Below are 21,316 nucleotides of genomic sequence, written 5' to 3'. Positions count from 1 at the left end.
CTACATTGTGCTTATTCTGTTGTCACCTAATGTAAGTTACACACTTAGCCTTTTTCCTTAAGTATTTAAAGCCATTTCCTTCAAAGTGCTGCTTCTGCTGCATCACCCAATTTTTCCAAATGTAGTACTTCTAACTAGATTCTAAGTATTTATATTTTCTTCTTTCATCTATGAAGGTTTTTTGAACTTGTAAATATATGATTTTAAAAAACTCAACCTTTATTACTGACTTATTTATGATTATCTAATACTAATTTTTTAAAATTTATTGTGAGTTACATGGTCAATTTTTGCTAATATACAATGCTTAAGAAGAATATTCTCTAATTGTTGATTATTCTAAATATGTCCATTGAATCAATATTGTTAATTGCATTATTCAAAGCTGTGTTTTCCCTCATTCTTTGGCCTCTTTATCAATAATTGAGTGCTACTGAAATCTTCCACTGTGTTCAATTTGTTGGTTTAATCTTATAGTTTATATATTTTGAAGCCATTTTATAAAGTACATGCAAATTTAAAATTGTTATATACTCCTAGTGAATTGATCCTTTTACCATTATTTAGTGGCCTTCTCCATCTTTCATAATACTATCATAAAGTCTAATTTTGATTTAATATCACTAAAGCTATACAGGCTGTCTTTTGCTGTTTGCCTAATGGGTTTTTTTTTCATCTTTTAAAAAATCCAGCCTATAACTGGATTTTAAAAAATCTAATCAATCTGTTGTTTAACTGGGTTTAGTCTATTCATATTTGTTTTAATTATCATTTGACTTATTACTATTATCTTACTAATTCTGTCGCTCCCCAACCCCCATCCCACAATTTCTCCCCTTTTCTGTATTGAGTTATTGTCTTCCTATTCCATATTTTAAACTTCTTTTCCCTTGGAATGATTCATCCCAAATCGATTATTTTTGCAGTCATACTTGAAATTTTACTATACATATTTAACATAATTTAAAAGTTAAACAGTATCTTAACCCATTTTCTGAATAAAAGCACCACAGAACACTTTAATTCTAATCACCGTCTTCCCATCGTATAAGCTACTGTCCAGTTTTTCAATTACATCTTATTTTAAAAGTCCACATTAATGTTACATAAAATGTTTATTGTTTTACAGTTGTTTACAATTTTATTTCTTATAAACACTTCTTTCATTATGACTGTTTTATATAAATAACACTTCTGATTTACATATGTTTATCCTTTTATTTGCTCACTAGTTCTTTGATTTCAGATCATCCTTTTGGAAGCATTTTCCTTCTTGAAGACCATCCTTTTGCAGTTTCTTTAATGAAGGTCTGTTGACAGTAAAATCTGTTTTTCATCTGAACATGCCTTTATTTCAGTTTTGCTTGGTACAAACTCTAAGTTGATAATTAGTTCTTCTCACAATTTTGGAGGCATTATTCCACCATCTTTTGAGTACGTTGTTTCTTTTGATAAGCCTACTAAGTATTTGATTGTCTTGCCTTCATTGATGATCTTTTTCTCCTTTTGTTTTTAAAATCTTGTGCTTGGTATCTTACAGTTACACTATATTGAGTTTAAGCATGGATTTTATCTGTATATGCTTGGGATATATCGCACTTCCTGAATTTATCAATTCATGTTTTTCCAACAAATGTGGAAAATTCTGTTATCTCTTCAAATATTGCCACTCCTCCATCCTCTCTATTCTCTCCTCCTAGTACTTCTAGTCTTTACAATTCTTCCCTCCATATCTCCTAACTGCTCTTTTAATATTTATATTTTCTAACTCTTCATTTCTCCTTGCTGCACACTGGGTAATTTCTTTAGATCTAGCTTCCAGTTTATTTATTCTCTTCAGCTGAGTCTCATATGATACTCGCATGTGAGGTTTTTTTTTTTTTTTTCATTTCAAGTAACTTATTTCTTATTTCTAGCAGTTCTGTTTATTTATTTTTCAGATCTGCCTCTGGTTCCATCCTTCATGTATGTTGGTAATGAGACCTTAGAGAACTGAATCCAAAATTTGTATTTCTATAGGTTCTTTTTCATGCTAGCTAGTTTCAACTTGCTCCTGGTGATCTCTAGTCATGAAATAATATTGCTTTATCTTAACCTACAGGAATCTTGGGACTATATCTTGCATCTTCCAGGAGCTATAGGGAACTAAAACTGAGGGCCACCTGAACTGTCCTGGCTAGGGTAGCATCTCAGATTCAGATTTATCTCATTCCTGATCCACAGCAAATTACATTTGGCAGCACTACAATAGTATTGGCCATTCAGGCACCCACTGTCCACCTATAAGCTTAATACAGTATTTCCAATTCCCAACTCAAAATGTATTCATTTTTGTGGGAGAGGAAAAAATAGAAGTTCTTGGAGATTTCCTCTACTTTCTTTGAGCCTATTAATGCATTCAAAAGTAGATTTTATTCAGGATCTACTTGTTTTCCAGTACCTAGTCTAACATAATGTTGGAAGCAAGTCATATTTAATATACTAAAACAGGGCCGGCCCTGTGGCTTGGTGGTTAAGTGCGCGCGCTGCGATGCTGGTGGCCCGGGTTCGGATCCCGGGTGCGCATCGAGGCACCACTTCTCCGTTCATCCTGAGGCCGAGACCCACATACAGCAACTAGAAGGATGTGCAGCTACGACATACAACTATCCACTGGGGCTTTGGGGGGAAAAAATAAAATAAATAAAATCTTTAAAAAAAAAAAAAAAATATACTAAAACAGTTATACTAACTTGAGAAAGCACATGATTTATGGCAATTCTTACTGATTTAAACCTCTGTGGAAAGATTTGTTACCCCTCAATCGGAACTCGATCAGTATTTTGGAACTGAGCATACATTATAAAGGTCCTAGAGTATGAACTTACCCAACAGGTTGTTGCCCCACTTTGTAGAAATTTCTCCTGTTGTTCTATTACTAAGATATTCAGTCAACCCTGACTATTCAAATTTTGAATGTCCTGATCAATATGTGATCCAGATCAAAAGGACTAAAATCTATGAAAATAAACCATCATTTTGAACATTTTAAAAAATAGATAATAATGATTTGTTAATGCAACTTCCATCTAGATGCATAACTTTATTTTTGGAAGCCTGAGCCATCTATAATATAAGCACAAGGCAGTTGGTGATTTCATTTTAGTCAGAAACACACCTAATAGGCATTATGGAAGCAAATCTGGCTGCTATTGCCTTAAATGCAGATGGATTGTTTCATCTTTATTATTTATAATTGTTGGTCAGTGCTCTCTGGATGACAGGAAGCTCTCTGTGTCTCACCCTAATCACTGAAGTAATGAAAGGAGACACCCGCAGCAAGGACTGCCACTGCAAATGCTGCAACCACACCTACAAGTGAAACAAACACAAAACAAATGGAAATGGAATGAGCAAAAGAAAGGCCTCACTGATCCTACGCTGCGAAATGTAGGTAACTGATGACCTAAACAACAAACACACACACACGAACACATATACCTACACACACATATATGTACTAGAAGCCAGCACGGTCTTAGAGGAAAATAGAGCAAAAGGTTGAAAAGTAGATTGTAAAGGCTGGACTGGTAAGCATGTACTTCATCACCTTAGCAAAACCCGAAAAAAAAGTGTCTCTCTTACACACGTGTGCACTCACACACATCTAAGAGAAAAACTAACACACACTTTAAAAGGCTTCTATAAATATTTATAGTGACATTCCAGCTGTCTCATGCCACTTAGCTTAAACCAAAAAGACAGCTCCAACGGGCAGTGGTTTTCAGTCAATTACAATAAGAAGTCCTTTGCACAGCTATTGAAAACTACAGAAAGTCAGATTCTATCATTATAAAATCTAAGAATTAGTAAGCCTAGGTTGGTAACTTTTATTTTTATTTATTTTTTCCTGATTATTATAAGTTAAAACGAAACAAAACAAAACAAAACAGACCAGAGTAGTCCAGACGCGCGCACACACATAACACACACGCTTAGGTAAAAGAATTTAGGTAATTAACTTAAGTTTATCTAATGAGTAAGTGACAAGAAAAATAACTAACGCTTCTGGCTACTAACTCTCAGTCAAAAGTTTAATGCTTATAAAGCATTTCTCAAATTGGCATTCCACTAAACAAGAAGTCTACATGTTCTTTGATCAATATGTCTGAAAAACGTTCAAGTAACTGCCACAGCTCTTGGAGCCTTTAAAATACTAAAGTGAATTATAAATTTCCAGATTTGAATTTGACTTTTTCCACAAAACACATTTCAAAATCTTCTGCAATATCAGTCCTGGGAACACCAGTTTGGAAAACACTGGCCCTACTATACTAATTGATTCCCGGAACTCAACGTGTTTTTCTTCTAAAAACACCAAAAAAAATTAATAGGTAGTGTCACCTTTGAGTGCACTTGGGAAAATTATTTATAAATCTTTCTGTCTCTAGGGCCTAGCACTTTCCATAATACTCAATAAATATTGGCTTAATTTAGCACTTTCAGAAAGCAAAATGCAATGAAAATAATTTTAAAGTAACAAGAAAACTCAAATCTAAAATACCACCTTTTCAATGTTATAAAAAAAATAAGATACCTATGTTGTGCTGAATTTTCAATAACACTGTAGTTTTAATTGGTTGTTTTGGTTGTTCATCATCTGTGCTGTCCAATGAAGCTTCAGTATTCATAGATGAACTCAAACAAGCTGCAAAAGGATAATGATAATAAATCCTAAATAAAATGAGAATAATTACCATTTTAAAATGAGTTTTAACGAAGAACATTATAAAGAATATATACAATGAGCTCCATTTTCCTTCAACTTGACTTTTTTATAACATAATGAATTTGCTCATTATCAAATGTAGGCAAATTAAATTTGGTGGAACATATGTCAAACTGACATAATTTAAAAAATACTTTATGTAGTTTTATAACTGACCAAAACCAGAGAGCCACACGGCCAGTTCTGAATGAATCCCACAAACTATAATTTGTTTACTATATGGTAGTAGAGATAAACTGACACCAAAAATCAAACCAGATAGGAGCATGGTAACCTTCACTCAATCTGCATTAATTTTACATCATTCTTATTGGTGGTTTTGAAAATTAGTAATTTCAAATAATTAGATATTAATAATAAAAGCAGGGATCAGCAAACCACAGCCCATGGGCCAGAACTTATGTGCTCCACAAAGCCTAAAATATTTACTATTTAGCCCTATACAGAAAAAGTTTGCTGACTCTTGATCTAACTTGAAATTTGAAATATATAAGCAAAATAAAATCATAAATTTGACCTTAAAACAACTCACTGTTAAGCAAGGCAAGTATATTACCTCATTTTACAAATGAAAAATAAGATCTGGGAAATTAAGTGGATATTTGAGGGTCATGGGCAGCAGACTGAGGATTCAAACACAAGTTCTCTTTCTACTTCACTATGCTGGCAAACATTTACATAGGTTAGCCTAGTTGAATTTATACAACACTGATTAAAAGTATTTGAACTGAAAACATCTTTAGAGATCACACAGACCAGTGGCTTTCTTTTTTTTCCCTAGCGCTAAAGAATCTGACAGAAAATCCCAGTATGTAAAATAGATGAAAGTAGAATTAACTCAGGTTGAAGCAAGGATGGAGGGCTCCTCAAGCCAAACTCCCTTCTTCCCCTCAGAGGTGGGAGAAAGCACTAGTGGAGTGCTGTTCTCTAGAACTCCAGGGAACTATGCTTGAAAGCAACTACTTCATGTTGATCCCTTTATTTACAAAGAAGAGAAGAGAACCACAGAGTGAGAGACAGTAAATACTACTGTTTAAATTCAAAGTAAAATAACCTATTGTTTGGATTTAAAAGGTCCTTACAGACATCTTTGTATCCCAACATACTAGCACAGGCTCATAAGGATGACACATCAACTTATTGAAATACATATCTGTGATACCAAAATGAATGAAAGAAAAAGAAAAAAATGGCCTACTTCTCAGCTTCCCATGAAAAAAAGTTTACTGTCATTTTCAGAAATAATCCTTAGTAACAAACTTATTAGAATCAAGGGTACCATCATTCTTTTTTTTTCCTCTTCGAGCATATGACTCAAGTACTTTAAAAACAAACAGGACCCGGCCCAGTGGCATATAGGTTAAGTTCTTGTGCTCCGCTTCGGCAGCCTGGGGTTTGCGGGTTTGGATCCTGGGCGAGGACCTACACACCACTCATCAAGCCAGGCTGTGGCAGCGTCCCATATACAAAGCAGAGGAAGATGGGCACAGATGTTAGCTCAGGGACCACCCTTCTCAAGCGAAAAGAGGAAGATTGGCAACAGATATTAGCCCAGGGCCAATCTTCCTCACACACACAAAAAAACCCCATAAACCTTCTTCTCTTTTTTTCTACTCCCATATCAAATAAGTCACAAAGACCAACAAATTCTTATTATAATACTTTAATTCTAGACTACATTAGCCCAGCAGCTTCAAATTTCCCCTAACTTCATCTATAGGTCTAAAAGTTGAATAGAGAGTACAATTTTATTCATGTTAAAACACACACACACAGGGCCGGCCCTGTGGCTTAGCGGTTAAGCGCACGCGCTCCACTACTGGCGGCCCGGGTTCGGATCCCGGGCGCGCACCGACGCACCGCTTCTCTGGCCATGCTGAGGCCGCGTCCCACATGCAGCAACTGGAGGGATGTGCAACTATGACATACAACTATCTACTGGGGCTTTGGGGAAAAAAAGGAGGAGGAATGGCAATAGATGTTAGCTCAGAGCCAGTCTTCCTCAGCAAAAAGAGGAGGATTGGCATGGACGTTAGCTCAGGGCTGATCTTCCTCACAAACACACACACACACATTTTGGCTTTTCTATTAGTAAATATCACTGCTAAAAAGCTTTTGCTTTGGGCCACTAAAATCCTTACATTAGATAACAAATAAACAAAAATAATGGATGAATTATATCTATTTGGTACAGGAGTTTTTTTTCACTTGGGTATATAAAGAGCACAAAAATGGTTTTATTTGTCATGATATGTTACTTATATATTTAATATTGAATTGTTATATGTGAAGATCAGGCTCTAGTACGTCCTCTGCACAAATAACTTACTTCCATAAACAAAGTCATTTCATTGCTCTACTTCCATTTTTAAATGTCATACAAAATTATGTTGATTTGATACAAATTTGAGATAATTTTACTGACGTAGAGCATTTTTTAAGGATGAATAAGGCCTTGTCATAACAATTTATTTGTGTTTGTTTTTGGTGGGAGCCTGTAGAATTTTAATTCAAATCTTACTTACTATGTCATTTCACCAATACTGAAAATTAAATGTTACCTGAAATTTAAATGCAAATAACATGTGAGTCAATAGGAAATTAGATCTTAACCATTTCTTAAAACCAGGTAATTTTAACTTTAGAAAAATCCCAAATTAATCATGTAAGAAAGCAACTTTCTTCTTTTTTGTGTGTGTGTAAGGAAGATTAGCCCTCAGCTAACATCTGTTGCCAATCTTCCTCTTTTTGCTGAGGAAGATGGGCCCTGGGCTAACAACTGTGTCCATCTTCCTCTACGTTTTTATATGGAATGCCGTCACAGCATGGCGTGATGAGCGGTGCGTAGGTCTGCGCCCAGGATCCGAACCTGCGAACCCAGGCTGCTGAAGCAGAGCACGTGAACTTAACCGCTACACCACCGGGCCGGCCCCAGGAAAGCAACCTTCTTGAGCAACTGTCCACAAAAGAGAAAACAAGAGCCATGATAAATGCATACTAAGTTGTAGATGTGTTCAGATTTCATTTTAAGCTGCTGATAGTTAGGCAGGACTATTTAGAAGCTTACAATGAAATGTTAGGACTTGAACTCCTTAGTTGTCTTCTTCCCCATCCCTGAATCCTAAAGTAATGAGGTTTCATGACAGTCAGTGACTTACCCATAAAAATACATCAGTATTACTTCTTTACCCTTTATAATTAAATTATCACTGTTTAACCAAACAAGAAAAATTAATATCAGCTCTGATATCAAGACAGAATTGGCAAAGATTAGCTTCACCAGACTTTAAAGGTGTGTCTCCAAATTTTTAGCTGATACTGTGGATAAAGTACACCTGAATTATTAAGTCAATATCTACTAGGAGATGACTAATGCATCTAAGAAATTTTAAAGCCATAGTTATCCCTCACCTTAAGTGAGTCATTTTGACAAACAAATTGTTCTTCATCCTTTAAGTCATTTAAAAGTATGTTATTTTAAGATACTTGGCAAAGTATGCATTTTAAACATAGCAACTACTTGGCAACTATATTATAGAACAGAAATAATTAAATAATAATCAAACAAATAATAACACCAAATACTTAGAAAATAAAGCTTATAACAAGTTTAACATTCCTAAATGTATAGTAATTGATTTCAATTTTTGAATTTGAATATTTGAACTCTAGTTTCTATGGTTTATTTTATAAGGAAACCCTAACTTCAAATACTTAGGAAAATCTATGCACACTATAAAACATTCTTTCTGTACTTTAATATCAATGTTTGCCATTATAATTCAGAAGGTTCATTATTTAAAAGTCTTATAATAATGCTAGTTAATATCACCCTACATTTACATACCTCTTTCTGTTTAGAAAGTATTTTCCCTAACATTTGTACTAAATTCTCAAACCAACCCCAAGAGAATCTAGGGTTCAGAGTAGATCTGTTTAAGGTTATACAGCTGTAACCTGGACTCAGCTAAAATACTATCTTGGTAAAATTATGTATCTAATATTTTTAAGTAAATTAATAAATGAATGAGTAAATGAGTGAATGAGTAAGCGAATATAATTCTAAACCAATAGGATGTTTATGTAAAAGCACTTAATTTTTATACTAAAATGTTTGTTTTTACTCTATCCCATAATTTGGGAATGTGTTATTTCACAATTAAAAATACACTAATTACTAAATCATTCCTTGTAATTCAACAACTACTTGATGAAGCAAAGCTAATATAATTCTAGACAAGTCATATTCTTGGCCACGATACATATGATGCCAGTGTTCAATTCCTAAAAAGCCTAGGGTTACTTTTACTGTATTCATCTTTCAAAATGAACTCAAATGTCACCTGCTCTGAGAAGCTTTCTCTGAATCCCTTACAAGCATATTGCCTGTGCTAAATGTTCTGATAATTCTCTGCTCATTCCTCTATTATAGAACTAATCACTCTATTTTGGAATAAACCATTTCTCTGTATTTCCCACCATACTGAGAGTCAGGGCTTACATATCTCATCTCTAGAACCCTAATGCCTAATACATAACAGGCAATCAACAAATAGTTGATCACGCAGTTGAGATTTACGTAAGTTTCAAAAACAGGGCAGAGTCTTAAAAGACTCATACCTACCATACTGAATTAGTATCTTCAGTACATTACATAATATTAGAAAAATATATAATACTATCTAGAAACCATGAGTTTGACACAGCATACATCTAACTATACACACCTAAACTTTCAAAATTGCTGCTTTGTTTCCTTTCTTCTTGTAATATTAAACTCTTCCTACTCAGTTAATGCTCTCTATACTAGACTGTCAGCATAAAAAAAAGAAATATAGATAGAAAATAATTTTAAAATACAGTGCAAAACATATAACTAAGTACCAATATTAAAAACTTATGAAAATTGAAACTCAGAAAAAAGACAAATGCATTAATATTTATGTATCATCTAAGATTAAAAAATTATTTTAAAATACTTCATAGTTACTAGTTCATGCTAATATTTAACATGGTACAATGCTAAAGATAAAGCTTACTGAAGGAAAGCTAAGAAACAGGATTACACTATATTTACTACACATATAAATGATAAAACCACTCATTAGGGAATAGCATTTAAATCTGATAATAGCAGATAAGAAATATATTATCTTGAGGCTAAAAATAAGTCTTTTAATTATTTTCAAAAATATTTCAAAGAATTCAAAGAATCCTTCAAAACTACGGGTCTTTTAACATATTTGGGATTATCCGTTGTATATTATAGAGCATCAACTTACACAAGTGTGTGCTTTCACTTAAAGTGAAACATAAAAGTACTAATAATGAAGAATGAAAAAATGAATTTAGAATTTACTAAAATTTGAAAATACTCATTCCAAAATTTTGTTACTGTAGATTATAAGTTATTGCTAACTCACGGTCAAAAAATCTTCTTCTAATTGAATTATTAACCAAATCACTGGAGGCCCTAAAATTCTAATCATTAATCTTGATGAAGTTCTCGGTTACTCTTAGGATCTTACTACATGCTCTATGTAATTAATAACGCATACACATTCTATCTTTCAAATCACATTATAGGCTTCTTGAGGAAAGGAATCTGGTCATTGATTTGTATCTATCACATTGCCTTAAACAGAGCAATCGCTTAATAAATATTTGATAAACAGAAATACTAAATGCTGTAAACTAGAATTAATATTTCTGGCGCAACAATTAGTGCTACATATTGTCATATATTTTAAATGTTCTATACTCCTTAAAATGTTCTGAACTATTGATTCATAGAGCTATGACTATTATATCGTTTTAAAATGAGATCTGGAAACTATAATAAAGAGAACAGTTAAAGGTGTGTGGGAATATTTGGCTTTGAAATATTCAGAACACGACAGTTGCACTCAAACATAAGGCATGGCCTCAAGAAAGAAGCAGTATTCATGTTTTATTGCTCCATATTACTGAACAAAGTATAGGTTACAGGAAGGCAGACTGGTATTCATAACAAGGAAGAACAGAGTCTGAATATCAATCGGCTAAGGATATAGATTTCAGTATTATAAGAAAAAGGATTAACTAGGTCAACTTGACCACACATAAAATTCATTCAGGTTATCAACAACAGAATGGGTCAAAAACTATTGTTAGGCACTTGTGACAGAAGCGAACAAAACAAACAAAAATTCCTGCCCTCAGATTCTAAGTTTGGTTTGCAAAGATAGTGTAGCCACTAACCTGGGAAAACACATTTCAGAAAGTAGCAAACACTTTTACCAGTCTACTTTCAAAATCTCTACCAGTTAGGGAATATGCTACAGCTCTACCGTTTAAAATATTAGTTTTCAAAGGACTGAAACACAGCTGCTGCTTTAACATCCGGTACTGAGCAAATTAGAGTGTTTTTTTTTTCCTTTAAAACAAACTTCCTGTTCCACCTCATGATTAATACTAACTTGGAATTGTTGAAAAAACACACCTGGTGGTCCCCACCTGACGTGAGGCTTCACTGACAGATTTGAAATTCACCAACCAAATACTTATTTGACTCACCATAGTAACGGGCACTCTGAATCAAATACTCTTGTGAGGGGTAGGAATTAGTTAAGCAACAGAGGGATAACTAAGAAATTAGAATCAGAAAAAGGACTTAAAAATTGCCATATTCAAATTTCATAAACATCCATATTCAAAAGTAATCTAAAGACTTTCTACTATATCAGAAATTTCAAGATTAATAAATAGCTATGTACTCAATATTTATTGATATTTGCAAATAATTACATTTATCTTGTGTTTTTAAATGTTTCAGGAAGACCATCATACACTTACACGTTTAATATAGACATGTTTTTATATCCTGCTCTTATTAGAAACAAAAACAAAAACAAAGCAAAGCAAAGCAAAAAACAAAACAAAAAACCAGCCTTCCAAAATGTAAGGTCAAATGTGAAAGTGATGGCTAGGAGAAAAATACATTACACAGTTAGATAGTATGGCAAATCGATGCTCTAGAAAAATAATTTTGACCTAATTTTTGGAATTGCCCATTTCAGCTTAATATCACAATAATATGAAGGGGAGAGGAAAATAAAGGTAAATAGTATGGAGAAGACGTTTAATAAAGTGTTTAAAAAACTTTGTGACATGATGCTTAACCAAATAAGTAATTAAGATAATGAGTTTTAAGAAAACTTTCCTTATAATAAAAGAAATATCTTAAAGCTATATATTTTCACCTACTTAAGGCTGAACTTGTTTTAAGATCTACTTGTGAGGTTTGGAAAAACCTAAAGTATCTTAAATTTTGGTACAATTTTCCAGGAAAATACTGACTGCATGTTTATAGATTTAGAAATCAAAAAGACACATTTTTAAATGCCTTGAAGTGTCAAACAGAACTGGCTTTAAGGAAATCTAAAAACATGATATTTAAACTAGACGTCTCATAGGTAATCTTAGCAGTAGTCTAATCAGGTTCTTAAATAACATCATATAATTACCTGTGTTTATTTCCTCTGCAATTTCCAAATCTTCTATTTGAATCATATGATCTAACATCTCTATAAAATGGTCTCTGATTTCTTCAGCTGACTCATCACCAAATTTGTAATCACATAACATTACAGTGGATCCCGGAATGGGGACAAAAACTCGGTGAGGGAGGATGTGGAACTCTTTTTCAGAATCTAAAAGGAGAAGGAACCAATATTTAGATAGGTCTGTCACTGGTATCACTGATACATATTTTATAACTATATGAAAGCATATACTAATAGAAATAAAACCTAAAAAGTCTTTTCATTTTCTAGTTGATCTGGCACAAAATTGCTCTTACTGAATTCTGCTTTACCTCAATACCTCTGGCCTCTGCAAGGGACCTAAATGCTACTCCTATGAAACATAAACTTATCACTGCCTTCAATGCGAGGATGTTGTTGCTTATACATTCTCGTATTATCCACTGTCCTATGAAGGAATACCTAGGAGAGAATTTTGTCCCCGGTCTCAGAAACAGTTGTTTTTCTTGTTTGTTTTGACTTTACAAGTACTGAATTTTATAAACAATTTTTCCCTTCTTCATGCAAGTTTGGAGTCAAATTAATGGCCCACCTACATCAAGTGCATAGGACATGATAGCACAAATATTTGTACTAATCTCACCACTGACTTCATCTTACTAGATGTAGCCCCTATACCAGCATGCGTAGGACATCAAGACAGATGCTTTGTGTATTAATCTTACCAACTCCATCTTGCTTTCTTTTACATTTCCTCTTTGCCTTGTTCTTATTACTAATATTTATTTTATCCTGTTAACTTGTAACGCCTTTTTGTAAATCGACTTAAGTCATTTTTAGCAAAAATAATCTAGATCTAAATAAATAAGGAATAACTATGTTTCATTCTTCTCTGAATACTCATAAAGTAAAATATACTATTTCCCCCAATTTCTAACATAGTCACTGGTCCACATAAACACCTATTATTGTTTGGTTCAACACCATGATTCTAATGCTCTATCAACAAAGAGATTTTGTGTGAAGAACGACCTCCTTCAGTAATGGATATGATTTGAAAATTTATCAATGTACAGATCAAGCAGACAACTAGGGCTCACTTTATAATAACCTACATTTCCTTGTCAAGAAACTAATCATAGCTTTAAATAACTACGAACAGAAGATGATGAAGAATGCCTTAAGTGTCACAGGAAATGCCATGACTTAAATTACGTGTTCCTGCCAGATTCTGCTTATTATCTTGTTTTCATATGAGAACTGTAAGAATAATTTTACTCTTTGACCAGACTGCCTCCTAGCTGTAAAATTATATTACTGCAATTTGTACTGTAGCATGTCAATTTGTCTACATATTGAAATTAGGAGTATATTATTTTATTTTGGGCCACAGTTTCCTGGAACAGATTAAGTTCAAAATTTTCAAAGATAGCTATGTGTATGTGTAACTGGCATGCAAAATTTTAAACTATTTCAAACTGCATTAATTTTAGGTTTGCCTAGAAAAGAGAGCAAATATGCTTGCTATAAAATCCAATGTTAAAGAATTGGTTGCAATGAATTTAAATTACTAATTAAAAAAAGAAAAAGTACTTGTAATTTTCAAATTAAAAAGCTAAATTAGCCATTTATTATCTAAATAAGACCAAGTTTTCTAGTTGGTTTGAGGTTAAAAATGGGAAGGGGGATCATTTTGAAAAAGCACATCTCAAAAAGTATTCTAAAGAAGAATCCTTTAGGAATATTCCCACAGCAGAGTATCTAGTTCAACATTATTTGAATAAGTTCAAAACCAAGAAAAAAATTTAAATTTAAGCCAATGTGATAAGAATTGGTTTTCTGCTGGTTAAGAATAGAATCCCAACTCATACCAGATTATTATAGAAAATTTCATAGACAAGTGATGTCTGAGCTGACTCTTAAAGGATAAGTAGACATTTGCATGAAGGGATGAGAAGTGCCATCCAGAGAGTGGAACCATGACCACAGGCAAAGAGGATTACAAATGTTCTGAGAAGATAAGTGATATGGATGGATGTTGGTATAGGGACGGAAGAAGGTAAGAGATTTTACAATTGGTGACCTCAATTTTCACAATGAGCAGGTCATCTACTGAGAGTAAGTTGGGCAGGACTAAATGAAGACTGATAGAGAATAATGAAGGAGGTCTACTTCTTAAGGGGAATCAGAGAAGGGGAAGACCACAATAAGTAAAAGGAATGATTGGAGTTCTTATATTTTTTTTACTGTCATTGAAATATTAAGTTCTTTCATCTGGATAGCCAGAATTCAAACACTATGTTTACTTCAAAGATTAGGAATGTAAAGTTAATATGCTCTTTGCAGACTCCTTATGCATGGAAAAATTTTCTAGTTCAGGTTAATTTCATGGCATACACTCTACATTTTACCATATTATAAAATCTATACTATTTTACAAGTATATAAGAAAGATAAGCTAAGCAAAATAAGGACTAAATCTAAGATTAACAATTTGGTGTATATATATATTCAATTTCAAAATTTACATTTGTTTGTATTATTATATTTGCAATTTATTCTTTTATCTTGGTATCTTCAGATCAACTAACATGTTGCTAGAATAATCATCCTGTTACTAAAGTTTAAAAAATATATATTTACACTTGGTTTCTTTTGAAATATAATGCTACACTTCCCAAAAATTAAAGTTAAGAAGTTTTAAAGACAACTATCATTAAGTAATTCTCTTCTTTCCTCACCTCCAACATAACAGCAACTACCACTTACTGAGGACTTGGCTTACCAACTCATATTACAGGCTTTAAAAAACATCATTTTATTTAATCTCACAGCCTCAAAAAGTAGCTACTATAATCCCCATTTTCCATATAGGACAATGGATGCTTAGATAGGCTGAATCATTTACTTGAAGTCACTCCACTAGTGGCAGAATAGACACAGAACCCAAGAACTTCAGTCTTTCCTCTTTCCACCAAACTACACTGCCTATTCTCTTCACAGAGACGTCAAAGCCCATTCACTTACTAGCTAAAACTTTTTTTTCATTTTTAAAAAATTTAGGATTAGATAATAACATTAACTCCTAACATATCAAATTTAATAAATAAATATCACAACCGCTATTAGAAGTAATTAATTTTACTGATGTGGACATCAGCAAAAAATTCAAAATACTAACTTAACATAAAATAATACCAGGACGGTCAGATAATATCATTTTTAGGAAGCATTTTTCAATGGAATAGAGTATTTAAGTAATGTGTGTGATAAGACAGATCTTTGACATTAAATGGTGGATACATCCTATGTCCCTGAAAATCCTAAAATTCACAGTTCAGTTGTAATACATACTGCTGCTCAGAAAGTGAAGTAATGTTTAACACCATGCGAGTTATCACATACACAAAGTCAAGTAGCAAAAGCAAAGCCACACTGAGATGAGGCTGCTAGGCTGACTGGGTGGCTAAGTGACCAGGTTCCACATACTTCCAAAACCAAAAATCTCAATCCAGTTGCTGCATATGAGATTCAAATTCATGTCTCAGCAAAACTGTACATTATTAGTGGATGGAACTGCAGGGTTATTTGTGAATCAAGGGAAAGACAATGTTAAATCTGGCAATTCCAGGAATCTATCATACTAGGAATAAAAAAGATTATAATTAGTCCACTAAAACCTAATATACTGGCTATCAGTAATACTAAAAGACATATAGAGGAGCTTTTTTTTCCCTATAAACTTAAAAATATACCCTTAACAAGCTAATATATGTTTCAATTATATACATATTCAACTGTGATTGCAAGTCCACTCAGATCTGAATCGTATGGAAGGTGGAGATATGTGTGGCTTCAAAAAGCATACTCAATATTATAATTTCTTTAAGAGTAAAAAAATTATTTTTAATACAAATTACTGAAATGGTATAAATTGTTTATGTTTCTCAAAAGATGGAATAATTATAAAAGGTTAACACATCATGACCCAGCCTTTTAAAAATCTAATAAAGTTTGTTAGAGTAATAGATGAGAAGTATACAAACTAGTACACAAAAAAAATTTCATAAGAGAGATCAATTGCATATACACCACAAATACCTATTAAAGAATCTATTATATAACACTCAGCACTAATAAATAAATATTTTGATTATGAATAAATTCTTAGAAAAAACCTCATAGGTATTAATAAAAAATATTAGCTTTAAAATGTTAATACAGTTTATCCATTCTAACAGCTATTCATGCAGAATTTTTTAAAAAAATCCTCCCTAAAATTGTTAAATGTTGACAGATTTGCTATTACAGTTACACACTGCACAATGACATTTCAGTCAAAGAGACTGCGTATAAGACAGTGGTCCCACAGATTAGTACCATAGAGCCCAGGTGTGTAGTAGGCTATACCATCTAGGTATGATGTTCGCACCACAAAATCACCTAATGATCTATTTCTCAGAACATATCCTGGTCCTTAGGTGATGCATGACTGTATAAGGTATTCAAAAACTTTCTTTTGGGTGGCAACTGAAAAATTTTCATTCAATAATAAAAGTAAAGGTGACATACTGTTATAAAAGATGGATATAGGTAGTTATAAAAGATGACGAGATATGCATTATATCTTGACATCCTATTATTATATTAATTGAACATGCAAAAAAAAGTACTTAATTTTATACTCATAACTTTTTTTTCTGGAATTTCATTCATAAGCAGATCCTCAAATAGTATTTCACAACGGTCAGCAATGGTATTCAATATATCTCTCTTCACTGCCTATGGAAAAACAAAACAAATCACAGTAAGAAATATAATCCATTACTTTAGATTTGCATTATTTTATTGACCAAAAAAACCGACATAATTGGCTTCCCTGTATAATCATGTCCACTAAAATAACTGGTACATCATTCCATTTTAATGTCCATTTATTTAACATGCTTATTAATACATTAATAGTTTAACAGCAAATGTGCCTAGACTTCATCTAAATAGCAAATTAAAACCAAATAAATGAATAAAATTTTTCATCTAAACAAATTATGCTAGTGTGCCAAATTAGGAAATGTGTAACTATGACAAAAGTGTCAGTCATCATTTTTTAAATTTCTGAATTATATAGATTATAGAACACTACCTAATAATTCTTCCTAGGAATACTTTTCCTGTTATTTAAAAATTTCAATTTCCCTCAGAAGACATGTATCAAATGTACTAATATTTCACAGCTGTGGAACACTTAATAAACTTGTATAATCATCACTTTAAAAAAGACATAAAATAGATATTCTACATATGAAAATCTGGGGACCAATTAGATATATCTGGACTGTCCAACAGATTGGGCCTTTATCAGTTAAAATCAAATTAATAATTATGAAATGTGAGATTGAAAAAAGATAAAATTTTAAGATTTTTGAATCATTATGTTAACATGTTTCTGTTTTTCATATATCAGTTATTCTTTTTGTACCTGCACAGCATCTTTAACCTTGGGTTTATTGCTATGAACATAAGCTCTGCATTTCACAGCACCCTTTAGGTTTACAGAGCCGCTGCAGATCTGGACTGTGGCTGTGGATCTGTGGTCTGAATTCAGAAGCTGAAAGACAAAATCTGTGTAAGTTCTAATAGTCAAGAACTATTAACTATACGAAACATTTCAACATTATATAAGCCATTTTACGAAGCAAGAAGAAATTTTTAACAGAACCAAGTGCTTGAATATATTCTCCATAAATTTTTAAAAGGCCTTCATATTTCTCCTTGTAAGTTATATATTATTTTCTGAGTATTTTGAATGTACTCTGAAATTAAACACAATTACATCTCAATTTTTTCTTACTAACGTAACCATTTAAAGTACCAATATTCATTCACTAAAATATTCGCTCACCAATATATTCACTAAAAATATATCATTTGCAGATTACTCAGATAAGTACCATTAAGATGAAAAGATACATAAAGAAGACATGATCTAGTGGAAGATATAAGGTATACAATATAAGATTTGCACAAAAATAACTGGAATACAATGCAGGATGTGATAAATATGGTAAAATTACAAGCAACGTATAGACACTCACTTAAACACTTTCAACTCGTAACTATCATCGACTAAAAGTATTGCTATATGCTCTACAGCAGGAAAAAAGCAAGTCAACTATGCCTGTCACCAGAAAATGATATTAGTGGTTGTAAGCAATCATTTTCATCTCAGTCTCTTTCTTTACTCTAAGGAGTATTACTTCATACTTGGTTTTGAGATGTTTCACAGATCTCTTTAAACTTATCATTTAAAATAATAACATTGTAAGGCTAATGGCAGCGGTACTAGATGGAAAATAAAAGATGAGCTTAACACTGCAAAGAAAGAAACAAGACTTGATGGTGGTTGAGTGGGAGGAAAGTGACATCAAGTACTTGTTGACTACTTATTATATATTGGTCATTTTAAAGTTTCCAGCTGGCTGACCAGTGGAATGATTGACAAAAATATATTACACTACATAACATTAAATATTATAACAATAAATGATGTCTTATGATATTATCCTCCACTCTTCTATGTTCCCACACTCTATACATCTCCTAACTACAATTTTATTACTAAAAGAATTTTAACTGAATTGTTTAATAAACCAAGAGGTCACATAACTACTAAAAAGCATACAGATAGAGGAATAGCCTTAAAACAAAGGACACTACTAAAACCAAAAGGAAGGAGGAAAACAAAAGACTAAAAATACTTTTAAGGTATTGAGAAAGAAATTGAGAGCACATGTTGAGTGACATTAAGTCCAATAACAATTTATTAATCAACTATTGCTAAACACAGAGAAAGAAGAGAAGAAATTAAAACATCCTCATATGCCAAAATCTATTTTATTCAGTTAAAAAAATACACAAGTCCTGGTAGTATTTCCCTGTTCCAACATTTCCAGTATAATACTGAAATGAAAAGTTTTCTACAAACATGGATGAATTTTATACCCTGTCTGTTCTCTATGATAATTTCAAGCAGGATTAAAATTAAAGGCATGCACACTTTTAGGAATAATTAGTGGCTTTAACTTTTTATTCTTCAAGATATCCAAATTTCAATTTCTGAAGAGATGTATAATTTAAAACCACCATCTAAAAATATGAAACTTGCTAATACTTTGTGATTGCCAAATCAGAAGAGGTATAAACCTACTTCAAATTAAGTATATGACAACTCTTGCCACATGTGTGTACACACCTTTTACTTTTAAGTTGTTAAGAATTATAACTTTGCTTATAAAACTTACAACCCAAAATATTACACATAAATATGCATACACGCGTAGTACGTATGTATAAGCACACATATATTTTTAAATTGCTATCTACTTGATGTTAAAATTTTAATAGCCTTGATGCAAAAGACCCAAATAAGTTTCATTAAAATAATGTTTCTTGGGAACAACTCTCCTAGAACTGGATGTTTTTTACAGTCTCTTATATCTCTAAAATTCTTTGATTCTCTAATTATAAACATAAAGACAAAAACAATTTCATTACGGTTATTCTAAGAAATAATGTATTTAGCTAAGCAGTATTTTAAAATATTTACCAACTGTGTTAGCACTTTGACATCAAAGGAATGATTAGTCGCTTGAGCATTTCCTCTAGAAGATTTTTTCTGAAAAAACACAAAAGTTAAAAAACTAAATTGTTGAGATTGGAGTGGAACATAAAAGACAATTTAGGAACTATCCTACATACATCAAGTAACTTAGAGGAAAAAAAGTCTTATTATTTGTTTTATTTTATCTTTTTCTATAGATATGTTACTTCATGTATTCTATATCAATCAATGGGTACTCTTAAAAACCATTAATTCCCTACTTTTATTCCTCTAAAGCAAGGTTTGTCAAACTATGGCCTATGGGTCAAATCCAGAGTACATCAGTCTTGTAAATAAAGTTTTACTGGAACACAACCAAGAGCATTCATTTACCTATCATCTGTGGCTTCTTTCATGCTACAACAGCAGAGCTGAACAGCTGCAACAGAGACTAAAGGCCCGCAAAGTCTAAAATATTTACTATTTGGTTCTTTCTATAAAGTTCACTGACCTTTGCTCTAAAGAGAGAGATCACTAAAGACTCTCTTCAGATCAAAGCTATTTTAGAAGCCCATATAGATGCTTCCTATGAAAAGGCCAAACTTAGTCTTTAAACAGCTACCAGGTCAGAACATGGGCCTAACAGTTTTAAGTAGTTTACCATTTGGAAATCAGACAGAATTTAGATGACACTCTCTTCTTCAGGCTTCCAGATTCCAATTACTTCAGAAATAATCTCCCATCGTTTTCTGAGAAAAACATTTGCTTTTTACTTTAAAAGATCTTAGAAATAACAAGTAGATGAAAACTGTTTTCACAAAGGCAAGGACTGAAGAACTAAAGATAAGTCATATCTTATTTTTCCTTAAACACAAATAACTTCTTTAGTAAGATGATTTTGTCTTAATTCACCTGTCCTTCTAATAGGTCACAATCTTCATCTTTAACTTGTCCATTAATCAAATAAACACCATTTTCTATTTGCTTGGCCCAGCGTGCAAGTCCATTCTTAAAAGAAACACAACATGGATATCTTTTAGAAATAATGCCATCTCAATTAAACTCTCTAGAGTCTATTTTTTCCCATCTAATACACTGAAATATTAAAAATCCCTAAGTATCTGTAATGTGGTATTTAATTCAGTCTCATAAACAACAAAAAAAGTATATGTCCAATTTTTGGCACCTTATCCACATGTAATAATAGTTTTTCTAATCCTTATCCTAAACTAACATTCATATCACAGACTTAGGAGGCTTTATAACTACATGACCACAGTCAAATTAAATTGAATAATTTCCATTATCTTAAAAAAAGTCAGAAAAGAGAAAGAGCCTCAAATAAATATATACAGCAGTATTAAAGAGGAAAAAATAAGCAAGCTCCATTTGCCTCCTTCAATAGGAAAAAAGAAATGAGATATG

General features: G+C 32.4%; 1 protein-coding gene across 1 annotated transcript in view; it reads right to left on the bottom strand.

Moving 5' to 3' along the window:
* Positions 1–914: 914 nt before the first annotated feature.
* Positions 915–21,316, bottom strand: part of ODR4 (odr-4 GPCR localization factor homolog) — a 36,303-nt gene continuing 15,901 nt past the window's right edge. The window contains exons 8-14 of the mRNA XM_087439059.1: positions 20,804–20,899; positions 19,898–19,966; positions 17,771–17,899; positions 16,985–17,073; positions 12,274–12,461; positions 4,577–4,687; positions 915–3,351 (exon numbers count right to left, since the gene is read on the bottom strand). Coding sequence (XP_087295185.1) covers positions 3,284–3,351; positions 4,577–4,687; positions 12,274–12,461; positions 16,985–17,073; positions 17,771–17,899; positions 19,898–19,966; positions 20,804–20,899 — 750 coding nt within the window. The 3' untranslated portion in view covers positions 915–3,283. The remainder of the gene's footprint in view (positions 3,352–4,576; positions 4,688–12,273; positions 12,462–16,984; positions 17,074–17,770; positions 17,900–19,897; positions 19,967–20,803; positions 20,900–21,316) is intronic.

The sequence above is a fragment of the Ceratotherium simum genome, chromosome 2 (assembly GCF_057802395.1).
Source record: "Ceratotherium simum simum isolate JZ-2026a chromosome 2, ASM5780239v1, whole genome shotgun sequence".
Taxonomy (NCBI): domain Eukaryota; kingdom Metazoa; phylum Chordata; class Mammalia; order Perissodactyla; family Rhinocerotidae; genus Ceratotherium; species Ceratotherium simum.
Note: the sequence above shows the minus strand (reverse complement) of the source record. Positions and strands in the feature narration are given on the sequence as shown.